The following is a 21,554-nucleotide window of genomic DNA, read 5'->3' as shown; positions in this document are numbered from 1 at the left end:
CAATCACATGATATCATCTGGACAATTATGTGGTCACCGGGACAATCACATGATATCATCAGGACAATGACGTGGTCACAGGGAGAATAACATGATATCATCAGGACAATGACATGGTCACCGGGGCAATCACATGATACCATCAGGACAATGACATGGTCACCGGGGCAATCACATGATATCATCTGGACAATTATGTGGTCACCGGGACAATCACATGATATCATCTGGACAATTATGTGGTCACCAGGACAATCACATGATATCATCTGGACAATTATGTGGTCACCAGGACAATCACATGATATCATCTGGACAATTATGTGGTCAACAGGACAATCACATGATACCATCAGGACAATGGCATGGTCACCAGGACAATCACATGATATCATCAGGACAATTATGTGGTCACCAGGACAATCACATGATATCATCTGGACAATTATGTGGTCACCGGGACAATCACATGATATCATCAGGACAATGACGTGGTCACTGGGACAATCACATGATATCATCAGGACAATGACATGGTCACCGGGGCAATCACATGATATCATCAGGACAATGACGTGGTCACCGGAGCAATCACATGATATCATCTGGACAATTATGTGGTCACCGGGACAATCACATGATATCATCTGGACAATTATGTGGTCACCAGGACAATCACATGATATCATCAGGACAATTATGTGGTCACCAGGACAATCACATGATATCATCTGGACAATTATGTGGTCACCGCGACAATCACATGATATCATCTGGACAATTATGTGGTCAACAGGACAATCACATGATACCATCAGGACAATGACGTGGTCACCGGGGCAATCACATGATATCATCAGTACAATTATGTGGTCACCAGGACAATCACATGATATCATCTGGACAATGACATGGTCACCGGGGCAATCACATGATATCATCAGGACAATTATGTGGTCACCAGGACAATCACATGATATCATCTGGACAATTATGTGGTCAACAGGACAATCACATGATACCATCAGGACAATGACGTGGTCACCGGGGCAATCACATGATATCATCAGGACAATTATGTGGTCACCAGGACAATCACATGATATCATCTGGACAATTATGTGGTCACCGCGACAATCACATGATATCATCTGGACAATTATGTGGTCAACAGGACAATCACATGATACCATCAGGACAATGACATGGTCACCGGGGCAATCACATGATATCATCAGGACAATTATGTGGTCACCAGGACAATCACATGATATCATCTGGACAATTATGTGGTCACTGGGACAATCACATGATATCATCTGGACAATGACGTGGTCACAGGGAGAATAACATGATATCATCAGGACAATGACATGGTCACCGGGGCAATCACATGATATCATCAGGACAATGACGTGGTCACCGGAGCAATCACATGATATCATCTGGACAATTATGTGGTCACCGGGACAATCACATGATATCATCTGGACAATTATGTGGTCACCGGGACAATCACATGATATCATCTGGATAATGACATGGTCACCGGGGCAATCACATGATATCATCAGGACAATTATGTGGTCACCAGGACAATCACATGATATCATCTGGACAATTATGTGGTCACCGCGACAATCACATGATATCATCTGGACAATTATGTGGTCAACAGGACAATCACATGATACCATCAGGACAATGACATGCTCACCGGGGCAATCACATGATATCATCAGGACAATTATGTGGTCACCGGGACAATCACATGATATCATCAGGACAATTATGTGGTCACCAGGACAATCACATGATATCATCAGGACAATGACGTGGTCACCGGGACAATCACATGATATCATCTGGACAATTATGTGGTCACTGGGACAATCACATGATATCATCTGGACAATTATGTGGTCACCAGGACAATCACATGATACCATCAGGACAATGACGTGGTCACAGGGAGAATAACATGATATCATCAGGACAATGACATGGTCACCGGGGCAATCACATGATACCATCAGGACAATTATGTGGTCACCGGGGCAATCACATGATATCATCAGGACAATGACGTGGTCACCAGGACAATCACATGATATCATCAGGACAATGACGTGGTCACCAGGACAATCACATGATATCATTTGGACAATTATGTGGTCACAGGGAGAATAACATGATATCATCAGGACAATGACGCGGTCACAGGGACAATCACATGATATCATCAGGACAATGACATGGTCACCGGGGCAATCACATGATATCATCAGGACAATTATGTGGTCACCAGGACAATCACATGATATCATCAGGACAATGATGTGGTCACCAGGACAATCACATGATACCATCAGGACAATGACGTGGTCACCAGGACAATCACATGATACCATCAGGACAATTATGTGGTCACCTGGACAATCACATGATACCATCAGGACAATGACGCGGTCACTGGGACAATCACATGATATCATCAGGATAATTATGTGGTCACAGGGAGAATAACATGATATCATCAGGACAATGACGTGGTCACTGGGACAATCACATGATATCATTTGGACAATTATGTGGTCACAGGGAGAATAACATGATATCATCAGGACAATGACGCGGTCACAGGGACAATCACATGATATCATCAGGACAATGACATGTGGTCAGCAGGAGTGTGATGTGGTGACCAGGGCAATTACATGAGATCATCAGGTCAATGTCATTGTGTCCATCAGGGCAATCACGTGATATCTTCAAGTCAATGATACGAGATCACCAGGACAATGACAACATGTGGCCATCTTCATAGCATCATCACAGAACCCACTTGACCACAAGGTTAAAGCATCAATCAAATATTGTCATTACGTTCATCAAATGTGGTCACCAGGTCGATCACATCTGGTGATCGTGACCATCAAACACAGTTCTCAAAAAATCCCACATGCTCATCCCAACAATCACACAATACTATCACATCACAAATAAGTGGTGGTCATCAAGACTATCAAATGTAGCCATTAAATTGGCCAATTATATGACACAATGTACATCCCATTATACTTGATGGAACATCTAAAAAACAATTGACATCTTCCCAGTAATTCTGAGCTCTTACCTGCCAAGATGAACACTCCAACAAGAATAAGGAAGACCAGTAAGTAGAGAGCGACCACTGCATACTTCAGAGCTGCGATAGACCCCAACTGACCGCAGCGGCGTGATTTCCTTCCATTGGCTGGACCTGAACATGAAGAAGAGGGGATATCTATGATACATCTTGGAAAATTGGTTCTGAAGAACTATATTGGTCTACAGGAGGTCACACAGGACATAGTCTGAGAATCATGATCCTACTCTAAGGCTGGTATTGAAAACAGAAGAGTCAGTTGTCCTCCTGAACCTAAGTGTGTAGGAGATCCAATGTTATGCAAATGTCTCCTAACCATGATATTGACGATGATATACGAAGATACTTCCAACCTAATCTGTCAACATATTGATATCATTGATGGAACTGGACAATTGTCATCAGGCACTTAGCCTTATACCTAATGGAGGGATCCAAAACAAGCTTAGCACCACCACTGGTCAACTAAAGAATTAATGCTGATGGTTACCATTAAAATCAGTGGTTCTTGGCTGGTGTCTTGAATAAGTCATGCTCTGGTAAGTTGATGAGACCTCCAAATGCCAGGCCAACCGTTAACAACTCTTTCTGTTTTAACATTGCTTATAAAATGTTCTAAATTAGACGACCCCTCACTCATATTTCCTCGGTTGAGATTCACTATGAGGTTCACTGTTCAGAGATCTGGTGATCCTTGATAGAACCCATAAATTTATGCAATCTTACTCTTGGCAGACATCAATATGACTAAATCATAAGTGGTTGTGTCTATATCTTGAGGGGTAAATCCCTTCATCTGACCCTCATTAACAGATATTGAAGAAAAAACCTAAGGCTCTTCGTATTAGTCGATGACTCCACCATTGTTATGACTCGGTTTAATGATGTAATTCTGCCGAAGTCTCTGATTTATCATGAGGAAGTCACATCTCGCCATCTCTTCCGTTCATTGCTCTCAGTTCCTAATAGTTTGGTCTATAAATTGTGTTGGGTTAAAGTGAAAAACCAAAAAGACCTCAAAAGGGAAACAGATGGAAATCCCACAAAAACCTCAATAAATTGTGGTCTGGATGGTGGGGCCAATTTTAATATATAAAAGATGTACAGAATTCCGACATGAGATATATAGAGGAACCTTCCATGAAAGGACCGTATATCACATTACGAGGAGGCAGGACCTCTATGATATCAGGACATGGGTGCTACACTGTCCCTATAGCTGCCACTGTAGGACCAAAAGTCCTTTCTGATGCCTTGATAGGTTTCTTGCCTCCTATTTTACCTCAGATGAGTCTGAGGCCATCAGCCAAGCCGTGTAACTTCCCCCCATGGCCACTTTGTCCGAACCCCAATGGATCAGTTTGATTTGTAGCTGGTGTTATCCTTTATACATGTAACGCAGCCGATGCTACTGTATGGATTGACCTTACTCCCAAAGGTATTGACTAATTGGTCTCTTAGTTTACACCCTTGGACCCAAGAAGGAGAAGCTGTACTTCTCTGCATGTAATTACGAGGTAGTAGAGTGTCTACTGGTGGATGTCTTTACTCAATGGTATCTAACCATGGTGAGTCATATGGCACTGGTGCATAGCACCAAAAAGACTATTAGTTGCATAGTCAACGGACAAGTCAGGGTCAGGTCATTCAGAGTTTTACAGTAGTTAGGCAGAGAGTTAGGGCTAGGCAGAGGTCAGGACTGGAGAAAAAGGTACTGAGTTGGTAAAACAGGGAGATGTCCAACGTGGGTTGTCCAAGTACACAGAGCATTAGAAGAGCTTAGTATGAAGTAGCATGTGAGGAAGCTACTGCTCAGGCACCTTACCATAGACATAGGTTAGGGATAGGCGGAGGTCAGGACTGGAGAAAAAAGTACTGAGTTGGTAAAACAGGGAGACGTCCAACGTGGGTCATCCAAGTACACAGAGCATTAGAAGAGCTTAGTATGAAGTAGCATGTGTGGAAGCTACTGCTCAGGCACCTTACCATAGACATAGGTTAGGGATAGGCGGAGGTCAGGACTGGAGAAAAAAGTACTGAGTTGGTAAAACAGGGAGACGTCCAACGTGGGTCATCCAAGTACACAGAGCATTAGAAGAGCTTAGTATGAAGTAGCATGTGTGGAAGCTACTGCTCAGGCACCTTACCATAGACATAGGTTAGGGATAGGCAGAGGTCAGGGCTGGAGAAAAAGGTACAGAGTTGGTAAAACAGGGAGACGTCCAACGTGGGTTATCCAAGTACACGGAGCATTAGAAGAGCTTAGTATGAAGTAGCATGTGAGGAAGCTACTGCTCAGACACCCTACCATAGGCATAGGTTAGGGCTAGGCAGAGGTCAGGACTGGAGAAAAAAGTACTGAGTTGGTAAAACAGGGAGACGTCCAACGTGGGTCGTCCAAGTACACGGAGCATTAGAAGAGCTTAGTATGAAGTAGCATGTGAGGAAGCTACTGCTCAGGCACCTTACCATAGACATAGGTTTGGGTTATCATGGGTGCATCATTACTACTTGCTAAGTAAAAACTTCAGGAGAAGGTAAGTACCTGGCACTTATCATCATTACAGTAGAAATACTCCAGGACAATCATCAGATGTAGTTGTGCTCGTTGAAGCAGCAGGTGTACGGTAATAGAAGATCCTGCTAAACATTCATATTTTACATGAAGCCATGAAATCCGACTCAACACCTGAAGATTACTCCTCGATCAAGAGTAATAGTCACCAAGCAACGGGGGCTACGGTCCCCCTCCTCATCCCCTCCGATCTGGGGCAATGACGTTGTAAACATATCAGCAGGGATCACATTCATTCCACAAAGATAATTAGATATTAATAGTCAAGGCATTGGAACCTCCTAAGTAACTTTATCCGGGATGAACCGGGGTCTCTCCATAGTCTCTGTGCCAAAAACTTCCTATTATTGGCCGGAGCGTGCTGCATGTAATGTGATCCCAAGCTCCAGAGACCCCTGGAACAACACAAGGAACATAACAAGAGTCTGCAACCCTACTATAAAACTTCACACGTGTTCTCCTAGAAGTGTTCTTCACAACGTTCTCTCTCCGTATGACCCATTGTATCCATCCCTCCCTCCAACTATGTGACATCTTATGATTAACAGGGAAAAGCCGGCATCTCACGGTGGACACAAACATTTATACAGCTGGTAAATTGGCTCTCCATCGTTGTGGTGGAGGTCCAGGAAGACGTTCACCTTGGCACCAGAGCCAGGTCTCTGAGGAGAAGGTGGTTTCCCCAGAAACCCATGATCGAAACATCTCCCTTAGTCAACCAAGTGAACTCAGATGACATCGAAAGATTCTGTCGGCCAAAAATGTAACAAAAAAACTCTGCCATGGAACGAAAGAAGAAGTTTACGTAGAATCATTGGGTAATAGAAACGTTTCACGAGCTGTCGCCACATGGAAATGTATTATCTCCATATACTTCTCTCTATCTATAGGAGCTTCACAGGGCAGGGCCGGGCAGGTGCTCCACCGATCTTGGCCAATGTCCCTGGCACCTCCTCGGGATAGAATGTGATCCCAGAAATCTGCTGCCCAGAACCGCAATCCCATACATGAGTAATCCTGTTCCCATAATGGTCATGTTGTAAGTGGAGTGAGGTCCTCTCGAGGGTGGGTGTGGACGCTGTATCCATTGGCTCGGGTTTTTATCTCGGCTTACACGTTCTGGGGTTATGCTATAAAATGTCTTGTTTTAGGAATGATCTGTTCATCGACCACAGAAAGATTTAGCCAGGATTATTTATTAAGGGGGGAGGGGGGGATTCTCCAGATCATGGCCACCCACCAGCAGGACCTGAACTAGAAGTATATAGTCAACATCTTAAGGGATTTCACGTCACTGGGGTCACATAGACAACATGCAGAAGGAAATGGTGTTTTAATATTTAAGATAATCTCACATAACAATAGACCCAAATAATCAGCCATTATAAGGAAATTTATGGAATGACCACGTATGACCTATAGGAAGACTGCACACGACCCAGAGCCATCACAAAATCCTATGTACAGAACAGAGCATGAGCTCCCTGATCATACCAAAACTTCTATCCTAAATTCAGTTATATCCTGGGATAGAAAGTACTTATATTCCTGTACATAGGGGGCAGTATTATAGTAGTTATATTCTTGTACATAGGGGGCAGTATTATAGTAGTTATATTCCTGTACATAGGGGACAGTATTATAGTAGTTATATTCTTGTACATAGGGAACAGTATTATAGTAGTTATATTCTTGTACATAGGGGACAGTATTATAGTAGTTATATTCCTGTACATAGGGGGCAGTATTATAGTAGTTATATTCTTGTACATAGGGGGCAGTATTATAGTAGTTATATTCTTGTACATAGGGGGCAGTATTATAGTAGTTATATTCTTGTACATAGAGGCAGTATTATAGTAGTTATATTCTTGTACATAGGGGACAGTATTATAGTAGTTATATTCTTGTACATAGGGGACAGTATTATAGTAGTTATATTCCTGTACATAGGGGGCAGTATTATAGTAGTTATATTCTTGTACATAGGGGGCAGTATTATAGTAGTTATATTCTTGTACATAGGGGGCAGTATTATAGTAGTTATATTCTTGTACATAGAGGCAGTATTATAGTAGTTATATTCTTGTACATAGAGGCAGTATTATAGTAGTTATATTCTTGTACATAGAGGCAGTATTATAGTAGTTATATTCTTGTACATAGAGGCAGTATTATAGTAGTTATATTCTTGTACATAGAGGCAGTATTATAGTAGTTATATTCCTGTACATAGGGGGCAGTATTATAGTAGTTATATTCTTGTACATAGGGGGCAGTATTATAGTAGTTATATTCTTGTACATAGGGGACAGTATTATAGTAGTTATATTCCTGTACATAGGGGGCAGTATTATAGTAGTTATATTCTTGTACATAGGAGGCAGTATTATAGTAGTTATATTCTTGTACATAGGGGGCAGTATTATAGTAGTTATATTCTTGTACATAGAGGCAGTATTATAGTAGTTATATTCTTGTACATAGAGGCAGTATTATAGTAGTTATATTCTTGTACATAGAGGCAGTATTATAGTAGTTATATTCTTGTACATAGAGGCAGTATTATAGTAGTTATATTCTTGTACATAGAGGCAGTATTATAGTAGTTATATTCCTGTACATAGGGGGCAGTATTATAGTAGTTATATTCTTGTACATAGAGGCAGTATTATAGTAGTTATATTCTTGTACATAGAGGCAGTATTATAGTAGTTATATTCTTGTACATAGAGGCAGTATTATAGTAGTTATATTCTTGTACATAGAGGCAGTATTATAGTAGTTATATTCCTGTACATAGGGGGCAGTATTATAGTAGTTATATTCTTGTACATAGAGGCAGTATTATAGTAGTTATATTCCTGTACATAGGGGGCAGAATTATAGTAGTTATATTCCTGTACACAGGGGCCAGTATTATAGTAGTTATATTCCTGTACATAGGGGGCAGTATTATAGTAGTTATATTCTTGAACATAGGGGGCAGTATTATAGTAGTTATATTCCTGTACATAGGGGGAAGTATTATAGTAGTTATATTCTTGTACATAGTGGGCAGTATTATAGTAGTTATATTCCTGTACATAGGGGCAGTATTATAGTAGTTATATTCCTGTACATAGGTGGCAGTATTATAGTAGTTATATTCCTGTACATAGGGGGCAGTATTATAGTAGTTATATTCTTGTACATAGGGGGCAGTATTATAGTAGTTATATTCCTGTACATAGGGGCAGTGTTATAGTAGTTATATTCTTGTACATAGGGGCAGTATTATAGTAGTTATATTCTTGTACATAGGGGCAGTATTATAGTAGTTATATTCCTGTACATAGGGGGCAGTATTATAGTAGTTATATTCCTGTACACAGGGGCCAGTATTATAGTAGTTATATTCCTGTACATAGGGGGCAGTATTATAGTAGTTATATTCTTGTACATAGGGGGTAGTATTATAGTAGTTATATTCCTGTACATAGGGGGCAGTATTATAGTAGTTATATTCTTGTACATAGGGGCAGTATTATAGTAGTTATATTCCTGTACATAGGGAGCAGTATTATAGTAGTTATATTCTTGTACATAGAGGCAGTATTATAGTAGTTATATTCCTGTACATAGGGGGCAGTATTATAGTAGTTATATTCCTGTACACAGGGGCCAGTATTATAGTAGTAATATTCCTGTACACAGGAGCCAGTATTATAGTAGTTATATTCTTGTACATAGGGGGCAGTGTTATAGTAGTTATATTCCTGTACATAGGGGGCAGTATTATAGTAGTTATATTCTTGTACATAGGGGCAGTATTATAGTAGTTATATTCCTGTACATAGGGAGCAGTATTATAGTAGTTATATTCTTGTACATAGAGGCAGTATTATAGTAGTTATATTCCTGTACATAGGGGGCAGTATTATAGTAGTTATATTCCTGTACACAGGGGCCAGTATTATAGTAGTTATATTCCTGTACATAGGGGGCAGTATTATAGTAGTTATATTCTTGTACATAGGGGGCAGTATTATAGTAGTTATATTCCTGTACATAGGGGGCAGTATTATAGTAGTTATATTCTTGTACATAGGGGGCAGTATTATAGTAGTTATATTCCTGTACATAGGGGCAGTGTTATAGTAGTTATATTCTTGTACATAGGGGCAGTATTATAGTAGTTATATTCTTGTACATAGGGGCAGTATTATAGTAGTTATATTCCTGTACATAGGGGGCAGTATTATAGTAGTTATATTCTTGTACATAGGGGCAGTATTATAGTAGTTATATTCCTGTACATAGGGAGCAGTATTATAGTAGTTATATTCCTGTACCTAGGGGCAGTATTATAGTAGTTATATTCTTGTACATAGGGGCAGTATTATAGTAGTTATATTCCTGTACATAGGGGGAAGTATTATAGTAGTTATATTCTTGTACATAGGGGGTAGTATTATAGTAGTTATATTCCTGTACATAGGGGGCAGTATTATAGTAGTTATATTCTTGTACATAGGGGGTAGTATTATAGTAGTTATACTCCTGTACATAGGGGGCAGTATTATAGTAGTTATATTACTGTACATAGGGGGCAGTATTATAGTAGTTATATTCTTGTACATAGGGGGCAGTATTATAGTAGTTATATTCTTGTACATAGGGGGCAGTATTATAGTAGTTATATTCTTGTACATAGAGGGCAGTATTATAGTAGTTATATTCCTGTACATAGGGGGAAGTATTAAAGTAGTTATATTCTTGTACATAGTGGGTAGTATTATAGTAGTTATACTCCTGTACATAGGGGGCAGTATTATAGTAGTTATATTACTGTACATAGGGGGCAGTATTATAGTAGTTATATTCCTGTACATAGGGGGCAGTATTATAGTAGTTATATTCTTGTACATAGGGGCAGTATTATAGTAGTTATATTCCTGTACATAGGGAGCAGTATTATAGTAGTTATATTCCTGTACATAGGGGCAGTATTATAGTAGTTATATTCTTGTACATAGGGGCAGTATTATAGTAGTTATATTCCTGTACATAGGGGGAAGTATTATAGTAGTTATATTCTTGTACATAGGGGGTAGTATTATAGTAGTTATATTCCTGTACATAGGGGGCAGTATTATAGTAGTTATATTCTTGTACATAGGGGGTAGTATTATAGTAGTTATACTCCTGTACATAGGGGGCAGTATTATAGTAGTTATATTACTGTACATAGGGGGCAGTATTATAGTAGTTATATTCTTGTACATAGGGGGCAGTATTATAGTAGTTATATTCTTGTACATAGGAGGCAGTATTATAGTAGTTATATTCCTGTACATAGGGGGCAGTATTATAGTAGTTATATTCTTGTACATAGGAGGCAGTATTATAGTAGTTATATTCTTGTACATAGGGGGCAGTATTATAGTAGTTATATTCTTGTACATAGAGGCAGTATTATAGTAGTTATATTCTTGTACATAGAGGCAGTATTATAGTAGTTATATTCTTGTACATAGAGGCAGTATTATAGTAGTAATATTCTTGTACATAGAGGCAGTATTATAGTAGTTATATTCTTGTACATAGAGGCAGTATTATAGTAGTTATATTCCTGTACATAGGGGGCAGTATTATAGTAGTTATATTCTTGTACATAGAGGCAGTATTATAGTAGTTATATTCCTGTACATAGGGGGCAGAATTATAGTAGTTATATTCCTGTACACAGGGGCCAGTATTATAGTAGTTATATTCCTGTACATAGGGGGCAGTATTATAGTAGTTATATTCTTGAACATAGGGGGCAGTATTATAGTAGTTATATTCCTGTACATAGGGGGCAGTATTATAGTAGTTATATTCTTGTACATAGGGGCAGTATTATAGTAGTTATATTCCTGTACATAGGGAGCAGTATTATAGTAGTTATATTCCTGTACATAGGGGCAGTATTATAGTAGTTATATTCTTGTACATAGGGGCAGTATTATAGTAGTTATATTCCTGTACATAGGGGGAAGTATTATAGTAGTTATATTCTTGTACATAGGGGGTAGTATTATAGTAGTTATATTCCTGTACATAGGGGGCAGTATTATAGTAGTTATATTCTTGTACATAGGGGGTAGTATTATAGTAGTTATACTCCTGTACATAGGGGGCAGTATTATAGTAGTTATATTACTGTACATAGGGGGCAGTATTATAGTAGTTATATTCTTGTACATAGGGGGCAGTATTATAGTAGTTATATTCTTGTACATAGGAGGCAGTATTATAGTAGTTATATTCCTGTACATAGGGGGCAGTATTATAGTAGTTATATTCTTGTACATAGGAGGCAGTATTATAGTAGTTATATTCTTGTACATAGGGGGCAGTATTATAGTAGTTATATTCTTGTACATAGAGGCAGTATTATAGTAGTTATATTCTTGTACATAGAGGCAGTATTATAGTAGTTATATTCTTGTACATAGAGGCAGTATTATAGTAGTAATATTCTTGTACATAGAGGCAGTATTATAGTAGTTATATTCTTGTACATAGAGGCAGTATTATAGTAGTTATATTCTTGTACATAGGGGGCAGTATTATAGTAGTTATATTCTTGTACATAGAGGCAGTATTATAGTAGTTATATTCTTGTACATAGAGGCAGTATTATAGTAGTTATATTCTTGTACATAGAGGCAGTATTATAGTAGTAATATTCTTGTACATAGAGGCAGTATTATAGTAGTTATATTCTTGTACATAGAGGCAGTATTATAGTAGTTATATTCCTGTACATAGGGGGCAGTATTATAGTAGTTATATTCTTGTACATAGAGGCAGTATTATAGTAGTTATATTCCTGTACATAGGGGGCAGAATTATAGTAGTTATATTCCTGTACACAGGGGCCAGTATTATAGTAGTTATATTCCTGTACATAGGGGGCAGTATTATAGTAGTTATATTCTTGAACATAGGGGGCAGTATTATAGTAGTTATATTCCTGTACATAGGGGGAAGTATTATAGTAGTTATATTCTTGTACATAGTGGGCAGTATTATAGTAGTTATATTCCTGTACATAGGGGCAGTATTATAGTAGTTATATTCCTGTACATAGGTGGCAGTATTATAGTAGTTATATTCCTGTACATAGGGGGCAGTATTATAGTAGTTATATTCTTGTACATAGGGGGCAGTATTATAGTAGTTATATTCCTGTACATAGGGGCAGTGTTATAGTAGTTATATTCTTGTACATAGGGGCAGTATTATAGTAGTTATATTCTTGTACATAGGGGCAGTATTATAGTAGTTATATTCCTGTACATAGGGGGCAGTATTATAGTAGTTATATTCCTGTACACAGGGGCCAGTATTATAGTAGTTATATTCCTGTACATAGGGGGCAGTATTATAGTAGTTATATTCTTGTACATAGGGGGCAGTATTATAGTAGTTATATTCCTGTACATAGGGGGCAGTATTATAGTAGTTATATTCTTGTACATAGGGGCAGTATTATAGTAGTTATATTCCTGTACATAGGGAGCAGTATTATAGTAGTTATATTCTTGTACATAGAGGCAGTATTATAGTAGTTATATTCCTGTACATAGGGGGCAGTATTATAGTAGTTATATTCCTGTACACAGGGGCCAGTATTATAGTAGTTATATTCCTGTACACAGGGGCCAGTATTATAGTAGTTATATTCTTGTACATAGGGGGCAGTGTTATAGTAGTTATATTCCTGTACATAGGGGGCAGTATTATAGTAGTTATATTCTTGTACATAGGGGCAGTATTATAGTAGTTATATTCCTGTACATAGGGAGCAGTATTATAGTAGTTATATTCTTGTACATAGAGGCAGTATTATAGTAGTTATATTCCTGTACATAGGGGGCAGTATTATAGTAGTTATATTCCTGTACACAGGGGCCAGTATTATAGTAGTTATATTCCTGTACATAGGGGGCAGTATTATAGTAGTTATATTCTTGTACATAGGGGGCAGTATTATAGTAGTTATATTCCTGTACATAGGGGGCAGTATTATAGTAGTTATATTCTTGTACATAGGGGGCAGTATTATAGTAGTTATATTCCTGTACATAGGGGCAGTGTTATAGTAGTTATATTCTTGTACATAGGGGCAGCATTATAGTAGTTATATTCTTGTACATAGGGGCAGTATTATAGTAGTTATATTCCTGTACATAGGGGGCAGTATTATAGTAGTTATATTCTTGTACATAGGGGCAGTATTATAGTAGTTATATTCCTGTACATAGGGAGCAGTATTATAGTAGTTATATTCCTGTACCTAGGGGCAGTATTATAGTAGTTATATTCTTGTACATAGGGGCAGTATTATAGTAGTTATATTCCTGTACATAGGGGGAAGTATTATAGTAGTTATATTCTTGTACATAGGGGGTAGTATTATAGTAGTTATATTCCTGTACATAGGGGGCAGTATTATAGTAGTTATATTCTTGTACATAGGGGGTAGTATTATAGTAGTTATACTCCTGTACATAGGGGGCAGTATTATAGTAGTTATATTACTGTACATAGGGGGCAGTATTATAGTAGTTATATTCTTGTACATAGGGGGCAGTATTATAGTAGTTATATTCTTGTACATAGGGGGCAGTATTATAGTAGTTATATTCTTGTACATAGAGGGCAGTATTATAGTAGTTATATTCCTGTACATAGGGGGAAGTATTAAAGTAGTTATATTCTTGTACATAGGGGGTAGTATTATAGTAGTTATACTCCTGTACATAGGGGGCAGTATTATAGTAGTTATATTACTGTACATAGGGGGCAGTATTATAGTAGTTATATTCCTGTACATAGGGGGCAGTATTATAGTAGTTATATTCTTGTACATAGGGGCAGTATTATAGTAGTTATATTCCTGTACATAGGGAGCAGTATTATAGTAGTTATATTCCTGTACATAGGGGCAGTATTATAGTAGTTATATTCTTGTACATAGGGGCAGTATTATAGTAGTTATATTCCTGTACATAGGGGGAAGTATTATAGTAGTTATATTCTTGTACATAGGGGGTAGTATTATAGTAGTTATATTCCTGTACATAGGGGGCAGTATTATAGTAGTTATATTCTTGTACATAGGGGGTAGTATTATAGTAGTTATACTCCTGTACATAGGGGGCAGTATTATAGTAGTTATATTACTGTACATAGGGGGCAGTATTATAGTAGTTATATTCTTGTACATAGGGGGCAGTATTATAGTAGTTATATTCTTGTACATAGAGGGCAGTATTATAGTAGTTATATTCCTGTACATAGGGGGAAGTATTATAGTAGTTATATTCTTTTACATAGGGGGTAGTATTATAGTAGTTATACTCCTGTACATAGGGGGCAGTATTATAGTAGTTATATTACTGTACATAGGGGGCAGTATTATAGTAGTTATATTCTTGTACATAGGGGGCAGTATTATAGTAGTTATATTCTTGTACAAAGGGGGCAGTATTATAGTAGTTATATTCTTGTACATAGAGGGCAGTATTATAGTAGTTATATTCCTGTACATAGGGGGCAGTATTATAGTAGTTATATCCCTGTACATAGGGGGCAGTATTATAGCAGTTATATTCTTGTACATAGGGGGCAGTATTATAGTAGTTATATACTTGTACATAGGGGGCAGTATTATAGCAGTTATATTCTTGTACATAGGGGCAGTATTATAGTAGTTATATTCCTGTACATAGGGGCAGTATTATAGTAGTTATATTCCTGTACATAGTGGGCAGTATTATAGTAGTTATATTCCTGTACATAGTGGGCAGTATTATAGTAGTTATATTCCTGTACATAGGAGGCAGTATTATAGTAGTTATAATCCTGTACATAGGGGGCAGTATTATAGTAGTTATATTCTTGTACATAGGGGGCAGTATTATAGTAGTTATATTCCTGTACATAGGAGGCAGTATTATAGTAGTTATATTCTTGTACATAGGGGGCAGTATTATAGTAGTTATATTCTTGTACATAGGGGGCAGTATTATAGTAGTTATATTCCTGTACATAGGGGGTAGTATTATAGTAGTTATAACCTTGTACATAGGGGGCAGTATTATAGTAGTTATATTCTTGTATATAGGGGGCAGTATTATAGTAGTTATATTCTTGTACATAGGGGGCAGTATTATAGTAGTTATATTCTTGTACATAGGGGGCAGTATTATAGTACAGGCGGTCCCCTACTTTAGGACACCCGACTTACATACAACCCATAGTTACAGACGGACCCCTCTGACCTCTGGTGAAGCTTTCTGAATGCTTTACTATAGTCCCAGATTGCAATAATCAGCTGTAAGGTGTCTGTAATGCAGCTTTATTGATAATCATTGGTTCCATTACAGCAAAAAATGTTTAAACTCCAATTGTCACTGGGGCCAAAAATTTTTTTGTCTGGATCTACAATGATAAAATATACAGTTTCGACTTACATACAAATTCAACTTAAGAACAAACCTCCGGACCCTATCTTGTACGTAACCCGGGGACTGCCTGTAGTTATATTCCTGTACATAGGGGGCAGTATTATAGTAGTTATATTCTTGTACATAGGGGGCAGTATTATAGTAGTTATATTCTTGTACATAGGGGCAGTATTATAGTAGTTATATTCCTGTACATAGGGGGCAGTATTATAGTAGTTATATTCTTGTACATAGGGGGCAGTATTATAGTAGTTATATTCTTGTACATTGGGGGCAGTATTATAGTAGTTATATTCTTGTACATAGGAGCAGTATTATAGTAGTTATATTCTTGTACATAGGGTGCAGTATTATAGTAGTTATATTCTTGTACATAGGGTGCAGTATTATAGTAGTTATATTCTTGTACATAGGGTGCAGTATTATAGTAGTTATATTCCTGTACATAGGGGGCAGTATTATAGTAGTTATATTCCTGTACATAGGGGGCAGTATTATAGGAGTTATATTCTTGTACATAGGGGGGCAGTATTATAGTAGTTATATTCTTGTACATAGGGGGCAGTATTATAATAGTTATATTCCTGTACATAGGGGGCAGTATTATAGTAGTTATATTCTTGTACATAGGGGGCAGTATTATAGTAGTTATATTCTTGTACATTGGGGGCAGTATTATAGTAGTTATATTCCTGTACATAGGGGGCAGTATTATAGTAGTTATATTCTTGTACATAGGGGGCAGTATTATAGTAGTTATATTCTTGTACATAGGGGCAGTATTATAGTAGTTATATTCCTGTACATAGGGGGCAGTATTATAGTAGTTATATTCTTGTACATAGGGGGCAGTATTATAGTAGTTATATTCCTGTACATAGGGGCAGTATTATAGTAGTTATATTCCTGTACATAGGGGGCAGTATTATAGTAGTTATATTCCTGTACATAGGGGGCAGTATTATAGGAGTTATATTCTTGTACATAGGGGGGCAGTATTATAGTAGTTATATTCTTGTACATAGGGGGCAGTATTATAGTAGTTATATTCCTGTACATAGGGGGCAGTATTATAGTAGTTATATTCTTGTACATAGGGGGCAGTATTATAGTAGTTATATTCTTGTACATAGGGGGCAGTATTATAGTAGTTATATTCCTGTACATAGGGGGCAGTATTATAGTAGTTATATTCTTGTACATAGGGGGCAGTATTATAGTAGTTATATTCTTGTACATAGGGGCAGTATTATAGTAGTTATATTCCTGTACATAGGGGGCAGTATTAGAGTAGTTATATTCTTGTACATAGGGGGCAGTATTATAGTAGTTATATTCTTGTACATAGGGGCAGTATTATAGTAGTTATATTCCTGTACATAGGGGGCAGTATTAGAGTAGTTATATTCTTGTACATAGGGGGCAGTATTATAGTAGTTCTATTCTTGTACATAGGGGGCAGTATTATAGTAGTTATATTCTTGTACATAGGGGCAGTATTATAGTAGTTATATTCTTGTACATAGGGGGCAGTATTATAGTAGTTATATTCCTGTACATAGGGGGCAGTATTATAGTAGTTATATACTTGTACATAGGGGGCAGTATTATAGTAGTTATATTCTTGTACATAGGGGGCAGTATTATAGTAGTTATATTCCTGTACATAGGGGGCACTATTATAGTAGTTATATTCCTGTACATAGGGGGCAGTATTATAGTAGTCATATTCCTGTACATAGAGGGGCAGTATTATAGTAGTTATATTCCTGTACATAGGGGGCAGTATTATAGTAGTTATATTCTTGTACATAGGGGGCAGTATTATAGTAGTTATATTCCTGTACATAGGGGGCAGTATTATAGTAGTTCTATTCTTGTACATAGGGGGCAGTATTATAGTAGTTATATTCTTGTACATAGGGGCAGTATTATAGTAGTTATATTCTTGTACATAGGGGGCAGTATTATAGTAGTTATATTCCTGTACATAGGGGGCAGTATTATAGTAGTTATATACTTGTACATAGGGGGCAGTATTATAGTAGTTATATTCCTGTACATAGGGGCAGTATTATAGTAGTTATATTCCTGTACATAGGGGGCAGTATTATAGTAGTTATATTACTGTACATAGGGGGCAGTATTATAGTAGTTATATTCCTGTACATAGGGAGCAGTATTATAGTAGTTATATTCCTGTACATAGGGGGCAGTATTATAGTAGTTATATTCTTGTACATAGGGGGCAGTATTATAGTAGTTATATTCCTGTACATAGGGGGCAGTATTATAGTAGTTATATTCCTGTACATAGGGGGCAGTATTATAGTAGTTATATTCCTGTACATAGAGGGGCAGTATTATAGTAGTTATATTCTTGTACATAGGGGGCAGTATTATAGTAGTTATATTCTTGTACATAGGGGGCAGTATTATAGTAGTTATATTCTTGTACATAGGGGGCAGTATTATAGTAGTTATATTCTTGTACATAGGGGGCAGTATTATAGTAGTTATATTCTTGTACATAGGAGGCAGTATTATATTAGTTATATTCTTGTACATAGGGGGCAGTATTATAGTAGTTATATTCTTGTACATAGGAGGCAGTATTATAGTAGTTATATTCTTGTACATAGGGGGCAGTATTATAGTAAGTATATTCTTGTACATAGGGAGCAGTATTATAGTAGTTATATTCTTGTACATAGGGATAGTATTATAGTAGTTATATCCCTGTACATAGGGGGCAGTATTATAGTAGTTATATTCTTGTACATAGGGGGCAGTATTATAGTAGTTATATTCTTGTACATAGGGGGCAGTATTATAGTAGTTATATTCTTGTACATAGGGGGCAGTATTATAGTAGTTATATTCTTGTACATAGGGGGCAGTATTATAGTAGTTATATTCTTGTACATAGGAATATTATTTTTGTAATTCCACAATAATTTATCATTTTCATATGTCTTAGTATTTATCTGGATTACAATAATAGAGATATAATTAGATTAAAAACTGATTTTGATGGTTATTATTCTTGAAGCATTTAATAAAAAACTCAGTTTTATACAAATCCCAGATTATATTATTCATACATTCCGCTGCCAGACATGACATGGGGGAGGTTGGTTGTACAGATAAATATGGTGATATCTACATTACAGCATTGTATGGTTTGGCGGTAGTTATAACCTGTGATCCGCTCTCTGTCAGTGACCTCACCAGTGATAGAGTCTTAGTTGGATAAATCTGTCCTATAGTTGTGATCGCAGGGTTGGGTGTTCACTGCATCCACACATTGTGCAGAATCTGTCTTCAATCATGTCACCTTATGTAACACATAGTAACCATAGCAGGGATTTTATGGAGGAGAAGGTTTATATTTTCATAATGGAGAAAACCATGAAGTTCTGTTTCCCTTTAGCAGTTCACCTTGTGGCCGGAATGTGAACTACAAGGTAATTTTTGGAAAAAAAAATAATAATAATTTTTTCACTAATTTGTCCCACAGTTATACGTGTGTTTTGTAAGTAACATTGTTTTCAATGTGATGATTCATTTTACACAATCTTTATCCAATCTTGTTTCTGCTTCAAAAGCGACATAAGGAAACCTGAATGTGTTCACATCCCATAGTCATGAATTACAGGATCCGCTAAACATTTCAGATTCATTAAAGGTTTTTTTTTTACTTTAACAGATTTGTGTATATGTTGGACACCAACAGATTAAATACGAGGGTTTAATATGTTTTTCAAACTAAAAAAAGGATTTTTTTTTCAAACTTGAATTTCACCTTTATGCCGCTGTCCAGCACCCATAACCAGGGCTTCTTTACAGCTATTGCCCCAATTAGCTGGGTACACTCCGGTACCCAACCATCTATAGATGACAAGCTGCTGGTGGTGCTGGTGGTCCTCAGGCCCGGCTCCCCCACCCCAGTAATGTCCGGCTGCTGCCGCTGCTTTAGTGTATCTGGCTCGTCCTAGAAAATGGTAGCAAACTAAGTTGTTTTTTATTCAGCAAAATAATTAAGCAAAACTAATCTGGGATTCCCAATTTTTCTATAAGCAGCCGGATATTATTGGGGCTTGGAGGTCCCATGGTTTTTATGCTTTCCGTGCCCAATAATACCAATCTGCTGCTACCCAGGCGCTTGTCCAACTATAGACGATCCAGTTCTTCCCTGGTGGTGATGGGTACCCGGTTAAGGGTTACTTTTAGGCTTTTTACTATATACTCCCCATGACCTCCTCTATATACTCCGCATGACCTCCTCTATATACTACCCGTGACCTCCTCTATATACTCCCCATGACCTCCTATATATACTCCCCATTATTTCCTATATATACTCCCCATGACCTCCTCCATATACTCCCCATGACCTCCTCTATATACTACCCGTGACCTCCTCTATATACTCCCCATGACCTCCTATATATACTCCGCATGACCTTCTCTATATACTCCCCATGACCTCCTATATATACTCCCCATTATTTCCTATATATACTCCGCATGACCTCCTCTATATACTACCCGTGACCTCCTCCATATACTCCCCATGACCTCCTCCATATACTCCCCATGACCTCCTCCATATACTCCCCATGACCTCCTCCATATACTCCCCATGACCTCTGCCCTATCGCTTACATCTCCTGAAAGCTATGCCTTTCTTTTTCTCGGTGACCTCACCCTACAAGTCGTTAGATCCTAAAAGCCCCACGCCGCCTTTTGTTTTATCCTAATGACTAAATGTAAAATAACCCCCCCCCCCCCACTGAAATAATAATAACCTCACCGGAAAAATGAAAGCGCCCAAAATAAACAATTTTTACAAAAACCTAAACAGCTTTTACTTTAACTCTCGTCCTAAAAGGAAACAAATGTGACGGGGCGACTAATATGGAGGCAGAAGTCCCCATCAGCGGCTGCACCTTCCTCCAGATGCCGTACAATGGCGTTCTTGGCGTGCGACGTATCAGCGCCGAGAAGCTGAGAATCTGGAATATTCACCAGAAAAATATTTTCTCCCCCCGTGGTTACAAGCGAGGACTGAGCCTCGATGGATCCGGGGATGTTCTGCTTGTACAGCTGCAGAGCGAGCGCCTCGAAGAGCCTGGGAGTGGGCGGGATACGGCCCGGACGCCAAGTCCTCCTTTGTTCTCCAAGGACCCGATAGAAGTGCGGATGTCAGAGAAATATTACCCCATTATTCTAGAACAGCCGCCCAGATGCTTCTCTGCAGGAAAATTACCTGAGCCACGAGGAAATCAGAAGACGCCTAATCAGAAGCAGAGAGGCAGAAAGT

The 21,554-nt window shown here is 38.0% G+C and overlaps 1 protein-coding gene across 1 annotated transcript in view; it reads right to left on the bottom strand.

Moving 5' to 3' along the window:
* SCARA5 (scavenger receptor class A member 5) overlaps window positions 1-21,554 on the bottom strand; it is a 276,734-nt gene that overhangs the window by 228,931 nt on the left and 26,249 nt on the right. Inside the window, exon 3 of the mRNA XM_072143880.1 lies at window positions 3,137-3,262. Within this exon, the coding sequence (XP_071999981.1) occupies window positions 3,137-3,262 (126 nt within the window). The remainder of the gene's footprint in view (window positions 1-3,136; window positions 3,263-21,554) is intronic.

The sequence above is a fragment of the Engystomops pustulosus genome, chromosome 3 (assembly GCF_040894005.1).
Source record: "Engystomops pustulosus chromosome 3, aEngPut4.maternal, whole genome shotgun sequence".
Taxonomy (NCBI): Eukaryota; Metazoa; Chordata; class Amphibia; order Anura; family Leptodactylidae; genus Engystomops; species Engystomops pustulosus.
The sequence above is the reverse complement of the archived record's forward strand: the minus strand, read 5'-3'. Positions and strand labels throughout refer to the sequence as shown.